This window comes from Patiria miniata, unplaced genomic scaffold (genome assembly GCF_015706575.1).
Source record: "Patiria miniata isolate m_02_andy unplaced genomic scaffold, ASM1570657v1 HiC_scaffold_10, whole genome shotgun sequence".
Lineage (NCBI taxonomy): Eukaryota > Metazoa > Echinodermata > Asteroidea > Valvatida > Asterinidae > Patiria > Patiria miniata.
In genome coordinates, this window is record NW_024037048.1 from 17,912,164 (window position 1) to 17,920,809 (window position 8,646).

Here is an 8,646-nt window from a genome sequence, read left to right on the forward strand (position 1 = left end):
ATAGCAGAAAACGACAGTGTTCGTATATTTTAAATGCAATTTGTGTTTTTCTTTTAATGCAAACAAATATTATACGCATTATACCAGTATGTCCAAAGGAAATGTCCGTCTGACTATTTTTGAAATAACTACAAAACCATGAAGTCCAATTTGAAAAAGTTTGATTGTGCAGATACTCCCTATCTTGGCCTCAACCCCGATGGGTTTCATTTAATTTCAGTCACGCATCACTGCACACTTGTCAATTGATCACAACAACATTTTGGGACACTGTGACCAAGTTCCTTGCCTTAATCAATTTCAGTGCTGTGTTAAGTAAGCTGTGTAAAATCCTGCATGTTGTGAAAAGGGCTGCAATTGGGATTGGAATCATTTGCCTGGCTATCAGTCATCACGGCAAGACCTCGGTTTAATGCTCAAGGGCAAATGATTCCAATCCCAAACCACATCAGACTTTTTTTCCACAGACACTTTTTGGGACATACTCTATGACAATTAATAATGATAAATTCAGTGTCAGGTTAGGCGAGCCCTCAAATTAGAATCCCTCCCCGGACCGTTCGGGGTTGAGCCCGCCCAGTATGTTGAAGGGATTGGGACCTTGCATGGAACCGATCGGCCTGGATTAAGTCCACCAGGCTTCTGCACCATGGCTCTGGCTCATCACAAAGGAACCAATTTGCGACGCGCTAATCCTCCAGTAGGCAACAATGACTGTGATGAGCTTCATAGAAGTTGCCGCCGGTAATCCCAGCGGGCCGAATAATCCTCCAACAATGGCTAGACTTCAATTTATGTTGCCTATTGTGAAACCCTGAGTCACCAGTTTGGACCGATTGGGGCGTCACGCTTCAGTGACCGGGTGGCTTCTGGCTTCGTACCGATTGGGGTGAAAGAAATTAGCATACCGGACCCGGTACCCGAACGGTCTGTTATCTGATGGCTCGCCTTAGCAATAACACTTAGGAAGTCTGATGGTTTATTTTTGTTTTAATTATGATATTTTAGTAATGTAAGATGATTTGATATGATGGAGTTGAGATAATCTGTCGCCTACCTTTTGCTTGCTTCTTCTTTTTGTAGTCAAAGTCAAGACGTCGCCCCTGCAACTTCTTCCGATGGTGCTGGAAAAAACAAACATTGGGGAGACAAATAAACTTATTGTTTAACAAGAGACATTTGCACATTGCTGTAAGGCACCTTATATAAATTATGGGTCAAAGTGTGACAATTTTCGAGTTCCTGTTATCTCTGAGCATTGTCATTTGCTGTTCAAGTATCATTAAGAATGACTTCAACAATTTGTTGGGTAGGTTGTCTGCTTCACATAATCACTCTTGGTGGACGACTGCATTAACCCTAACCTTCCTTAATCCTCCCAAATCCTCTTTGCAAAATGGAGGATTTTGCAGGATTGAGGCTGTTTAATTGGCAAAAATGTGTGGCTGATTTTGCAGGATGCAGTGTGTCAAGGTCTTGGGCCGGGCCTTGTGTTTGTTTATGCTCAGCTGTGCATAAATTATACTTGAAGTCCTCCGCACTGCTCCAGGATGTCACTGGCTCTGCCTCAACATATTGACAGTGATTGCTGGAGGATTTTGTAGGATTGAGGCAGTGATCATTCTTCCACGGATCACATTCAAGAAATAATGGAGGATTTTGCAGGATTGAGGCTGCATGCAATTTTGACATGGAGGCAGTTGGAGGATTTTGCAGCATCATCGCAAAAATGCCCAGGGAGTTAGGGTTAAAAATGACTTTAAACAATTTTGTATTCGTTGTGTAGGTAGTTTGCTATTCATAATCACTCTTGGAGGATGACTGCATTAAGGAGTGTATCAGAATTATAAAATCACAGATGTCAGATGTAACAGGGACAGGAAAAAAGTGGACCCCAAATTTATCGAATGACCCAAAGTACACAGGCATAAGTTATAACCCAAATCAACTAGTAATCGATCACTGGTCTTCTATCAATTTTTTTCCAGATTGGCCACAATTTGTGCCTAAATTTCCCCGCAGGTGGCTGTGCAACACAGTCCTGCTTCTATCAAAATCAACCAAATTCTGTCAGATTCTGTAAGATGGGACTCACGTTGATCTCCTTCAGATCTTTGTTCTTGAGATGATCCAGGGATCCAGGAAGTTCTGTCCGACGTTCAAATCGAAGGCGCCCTTGACTTCAGAAAGTTGCTTCAGTGATTCTCCCATCTCGACCATCGCCGTAGCTGTATCCAAAAAATAACCAAAACAGTTTTTTTTTGATACCTATAAAAAACAACATTTTATTGTTCTGTTGTTTCCACCCAAACTAAACAGCTGTGCTAAGTATACCCTGGGAGCTGAGATTGTCTATGAAATGCATGGTCTATGAAATGCATTATTAGACAGAGTAAAACAAAAAATGGTTTCCCGTCTGCTTTTTTTCCCTCCACCATGAGGTGAGGTATATGTTTTCATCGGCCTTGGTTTGTCTGTGAACAGGATAACTCAGGATAAATGCGGAGGCACTAGGCTCACGTGAATCGCGCACTCCGGACTCCTTCGACCAAAACATTTGCGAGCCTCGTCTTTAAGAACGCGTGCCGTAGTCGTGGCGCGACCTCAAAAATGGCTTCTAATTTTGTTTGCCGGATTACGCTATATGAGAATGTAATTTCCAGTAACCCTGGTTAACCCTTCTGTTAGTGAGCATTAGCCATGTCTGAATGACATGGCTACGACTAACACTAGCCCACATGGGAAGTGGCTTCATCTGCTTCCATAGGTGCAACTAATGTATTAGCCGTAGCCACTTCATTCTGACGTGGCTTTATGCTTTTCCATTTTCCCTAATTTGTGCTTGAATTTCCCCGAACGTGGCTGTGCAACACAGTCCTGATTCTATCATAATGGATGATGTTAGATTTTGTAAGATGGAACTCACGTTGATCTCCTTCAGATCTTTGTTCTTGAGATGATCCAGGGGATCCAGGAAGTTCTGTCTGACGTTCAGATCAAAGGCGTCCTTGACTTCAGACAGTTGCCTCAGCGATTCGCCCATCTCGACCATCGCCGTACCTGTATCCAAACGAGGCAAGATTTTATTGTTCTGATGTTTCCATCAAAATGAGAACAGCTGGGCTATGTATACCACGGGAGCTGGGATGGTCTATGAAATGCATTATTCAGCGGAAATATTTGGGAGAATTGTGCCTAAAGTTGATGATACAAGCATGGCATTTGGCACACAGTCAGAGTATGTCTTATTAAAGGGCCATCACAGATTTGCCCTTTGAAAAAATCTAGTTAACAAGCAATATTCAAAATTTTCAAAATGGCTGCCATTGGTCATTTTTCTACCTATAGTGGAATCTGGCGACCAGAATTAGCAGGTTTTTACTGCGGTGGTGTCTCGCTCACACGCATACTGAACGCGTTCTTAAAGACGAGGCGCGCGTGCATTTGGTATTCTTATTGGTTGAAGGAGCCTAGAGCACGCGCCCTACCTGAGTGCGACTCGCGCAAACATTGCGCCACCGCAGAAAATGGCTGCCATCGGATTTGTCTATATTTGTTCAAAGGACAAATCTGCGATGGCCCTATGGCCAAATATCTTTCTTGTGACATACTCTGACTGTGTGCCAAATGCCATGCTTGTATCATCAAAGGCACAATCCCATCGCCTATCTGCTGTACTAGTACATGTAGCTACAATATTGTTGGAAACAAATAAACAGACAACTGACAAATTTGCCAAATAAAGGGCGAGTAAAAAAACCGAAACCCAAACGGCTGGACCAACTTTTGATTGAAGTTTTTCCTGTAGCACTTTCAAAATCTAGGATATGAAAGCCCAGTTAGTAAACTTTCTTTTAGAACAAGAATCATTCAAATCACTCATGTACTTTTCAAGTTACGAAATTTTGAACACAACCACCGTTTTAGAGTTCTGTCCACACATCACAAAAATAGGAAGTGTTCTTGCAGCAAAATGAAAACAATTCTCACAGGAATGCATGTGAATTGTTGTCATTTTACTGAAAAAAACAGTGTTTGTGTTGAAAATTAAGCAACTTGAAAAGTTCATGAGTGATTTGAATGATTCTTGCGCTAAAACAAAGCCCATTGATTGGGCTTTCATATCCTAGATTTGGAAAGTGCTACAGGCAAAACTTTATTCAAAAATTGGTCCTGCCATTTGAGTTTTGTCTTTTTTGACTCACCTGTATATTGCAAAAAGAAATTTGGGTGCAAAAAAGGCAGCGGGCAGCTACGAGAAACTGGTTTATTTCTTTACTTGGCCTTGCATATCTGAAGTGTTGGGCCCTACATAAATTACACATTACTCATGGTACTATGTTGGTGGATTGAACGCTGATTAGAGCACCTTTTTGAGAGCTTTATTATCAGTCTACCACAGAAGGAAAGAGAATACATCTTGAAGTTTGCTCACCAAACGTTGAATCTTCTCCTAATTCTCTGCCATTCTTCAGCATGACTTCTCCCAGGAATCCTACGGGTTGTTGAGGCTTGGTTCCTCCTTTGTTCTGACCACGGACTTTACTCATGGCTCTGGAGACTGTTCAGGAAAGACAATACGATTGATTAGGGTCAGCACACAATAGAAGATCTATCTCTATTTGGTTTGTTTGAAGTGAATACTTAGACCTGATTCAAACCGGTGTTCTATAGTCACCCCAAACGTAATTATTAAAGGTTACAATTAAAGGTAATATACAACATTTGCAAACATCAACAAACAAAACTACCAAATTATTATGAAATACTTTACTTGACTGTAGGTGAATGACAGTCTCAGACATCCTGTGAAATCATGGCACCTGGTGTGCTGTCATTTTTAAGAAAAGTGGAATTTTTGTATTGATTTCAAAAGATGGTCGATTGACCATCGTTGGAAGAAACTGATTTTGCCAAATAGTGCCCCAATTTACCCAATTTATTTAGTCCACATTTTTTTTGCAAGCGGTTTCACATCCGTGAATGGATGCAAGCCAGCTAGTCTGGTTCCCTGAGCTCAAGGAACATCACAAGATCCGGCCCAAGACCTTGACACAGTGCATCCTCATAAATCAGGCACACATTTTTGCCATATAGCCTCAATCCTGCAAAAGCCTACATTTTGCAAATAGGATTTTGGAGGATTTGGAAAGGTTAGCGTCAATGATGTTTCAATTTTGGTTCTTACCTGGATTGGGCTGAAGGTATTCTATTGTCTTGTTCACCAAATCATCCACTGTGTGACCTGCCAGGTAAATTTTCTAATGAAAAAAAAAAAAAACATTACCCAAAGACAATGAGAAGAATTCAATAAGCATAAATAATGTCAAGCAATATTTACTAATACTAAATGTGTTAAAACTTTTTTCGCTATGGCAGGAGAGATTCATACCCTGGACTCCGTTGCGTGTACACAACAGAGTCCAACCTGGGCTAGGACTAGGGCTAAGTTACACTTACAGCAGACAGGGCTCTGAAACGTGCAAAACAAAACGGGCAAAGAAAATGTCCTCAGTATTTCACCAACCAAGAAAAGTGAAATTTCCCGTTCAATTCTGAGAGCTCCCCTCGCGATCATGAACACGTTAAATTTCCGACTCGTGTTAATGTTTGAACGACACGATGTAGTCTTCATGCCCAGCGTACATTCAATGGTCCCCATATCCCAAGTGCGATTCCGTTACCGAGCGCGAAGCATCGATTATGATAATGAGTAGACTGGATCTTGCTTGTGAACACAAGTGGATTTCAAATGGTAAAAGACAATCGGGAACTAGCTTGAACTGGCTTCCGCCCATAAAAGCTGTCCTAGTTCCCGACTCTCTAACGGAATCGCACTCGGGATATGGGGACCATCGAATGTACAATGTACGCTGGGCATGAAGACCACATCACATCGTTCAAACATTAACATGAGTCTGAAATTGAACGTGTTCACGATCGCAAGGGGAGCTTTCGGGATTGAATGGGAAATTTCACTTTTCATCCAGATCGTAAGTAAACTTCAGTACAACCATCTTAATTATTGATGTCTACTTGAACCTCAGGTGGCGTATCTAGTAATTTGGACGCTATTTTGAGGGTGAAATCTGATGTTTTTGTTGGGCAATGTTGGGTTTTTGGGTCAAAAGACGAAATTGTGTTGCTCGGCATATACGGGAATTAGCTTGGACCCCACTATCGCCAGACCATGTCCAAAGGTTAAAAAAGGCGATAGGTTGGGTCCAAGTTACTCGGACTAGGTCCAACTTAGCCCCATAAATGTGGCCTATTTACTGGACTGCCTCCGTAAACATAGGCCACACATCCACATGTACAAAAATCGTGTCGACGGAGCCAAATTTTGATTTTCACATTTAGGCTTAGTTTGTAGGGTTTTTTTGCTTTAGAAGCATACTCACCCTCTTTACAGGCTAATCAGAAAGTGCTGCCTATTTCAGATGTCTAATTTTTGTGAAATTTCATGTTGAAATTTTGATACGCAAACGTGTAAAAATGAATCTGGAAATTTCACGAAAAATATACATCTGAAAAAGGCAGCACTTTCTGATTAGCCTATAAAGAGGGTGAGTATGCTTCTAAAGCAAAAAAACCTACAAACTAAGCCTAAATGTGAAAATCAAAATTTGGCTCCGTCGACACGATTTTTGTACATGTGGATGTGTGGCCTATGTTTACGGAGGCAGTCCAGTAAATAGGCCACATTTATGGGGCTAGGTCCAACTTAGCCCCATAAATGTGGCCAATTTACTACTGGACTACCTCCGTAAATAAAGGCAACACTTCCACCATGTACAAAAACATGTCAAACTTTGTCAAATTTTGATTTGCACATTTAGGCTTAATTTGTTGTAGTTTATTTTTGCTTTTTAGTAGAAGCCTACTCACCCTCTTCATAGCCTAATCAGAAAGTGCTGCCTTTTTCAGATGTCTCTTTTTCGTGAAATTTCCAGATTCGTTTGCACACGTTCGCATATCAACATTTAAACATAAAATTTCACGAAAATTAGACATCTGAAAAAGGCAGCACAAAAAACATGACAAAAGTGAGCATGGTGAGTAACTTCTAAACCAAAAATAAAGTACAAACTAGGCCTAAATGTGAATATCAAAATTTGACAAAGTTCGACATGTTTTTGTACATGATGCCATTGTCATTGATGGACATTGTGGAAGTGTGGCCTTTACTTGCGGAGGTAGTCCAGTAAATTGGCCACATTTATGCCGGCTATGGTCCAACTCCAAGTTAGGCTACGGTGGTCCGCGGACTACACTTGAACCTGCAAACACCATGACCATGATTTTGAACACCCGAATCCCACCCGACATAATTTGCTGACCTATCTCGAACACTCTATCTAGCAAGAGCATCGTCACGATAACCCCAGTCCAACCGAGGGATTCCTTCTGCCAAAATCGCTTCATTCTCCACAGCTGCGGCTTTTTCCTTATCGAATATCACCTTCAGTTCCTTCCACTTTGTCATGTTTGTGAACAACAATTTTGCTCCATCTGGCATGTCTGGTTGTTGTGTATTTATTTTAGCCACGCAGCGTGGCGCCACCTATTGTCCGATAGTGTCCATGATCGTCTGGTTGGAACAGCGCCCCCAATGGACGATTTTTTTTTTAAATATAAAATGTAATCTCAATGCCAAAACTGATCTGATTGTATGCGTACAGTCACCATTGGAGTGCCCTGGATATGCAGGGACAGGATAGGATGCGCATAGTTCACCGAAGTTCATGTTGTTTTGTCCTGGTGGATTCATTCCCATGCATTGTGTATTTCCTCAAAGTCCCTGTCAAAGCGGTCATTACGCCTAACCACTGATTTCCTGCTAAAACTTGTTGTTGCAAACAATCCTGACTCTGTATTGTAGAGAAGATGCAAGTGTACAGTACACTATTTGTCTGGGGTTGATTGTGTGGGTGTGTGTGGAGGGGGGGGGGGGGGGGGGCTGAACCTCATTTGGCGCTATGGGGGCGCTCCCATCCCGGCACCCCCTTCTCTCTATAGATTTCATGAATCAATCGAGGGAAGGCCGGATGAGAAGCATCGATTTAAAACCAGTCGTCTTCTCTCCACTTCTGATTTAGTTATTCCAACTACTGATTTTGCTGCCGTGACCCCACCCCTCCCCGTCAGCCAGCCTTGTTAAATAAAAAAGTCATAACTCAACATTAGACCTTACACAATAACTAGACAATAGCTGGACAATTTAGTGTGCTAGTTCTATGTTGGTTTGTTCTAAAATGAAGCCCATTTTAACAATGTGTGTAACCTTAACTGCCCATTACACATAATTGATTTTCATGTACTGAATCAATTTGATGGTGACTACATACAAAACAAAAAACACACTGAGTATATACTTCTACTACCCCGGCTGAGACTCAAACCATGGAGAAATTATACAGCGCAAACTGATCACCGAGTAAATCACGGCAGGTGTACGTCATTATTCTATCCACCAATCACAGTTACTCGGTGACTAGCGGTCACCACAAGTGCCGGGATGTAGTTTTGCGTGTCAATCACAAATCATGTGTTTTGGATTTGTCACCGACATCGATACAGTATCAACCAATAGGATGTGGCTATTTCAGTGTCGGTGACACAAGTTTGTATGGGTGACTTCAATAG

The 8,646-nt window shown here is 41.6% G+C and overlaps 1 protein-coding gene across 1 annotated transcript; it reads right to left on the reverse strand.

The window, feature by feature from the left end:
• Positions 1–2,935: 2,935 nt before the first annotated feature.
• On the reverse strand, positions 2,936–7,539 carry LOC119739197 (endophilin-A3-like; the record flags this gene model as incomplete). Its single annotated transcript, XM_038214042.1, has 3 exons — positions 7,341–7,539; positions 4,436–4,561; positions 2,936–3,060 (listed from the first exon to the last, which is right to left on the reverse strand). Coding segments are annotated over exons 1-3 (336 nt in total), but the record flags the coding sequence as incomplete, so codon positions are not given.
• Between the last annotated feature and the right edge of the window lie 1,107 nt (positions 7,540–8,646).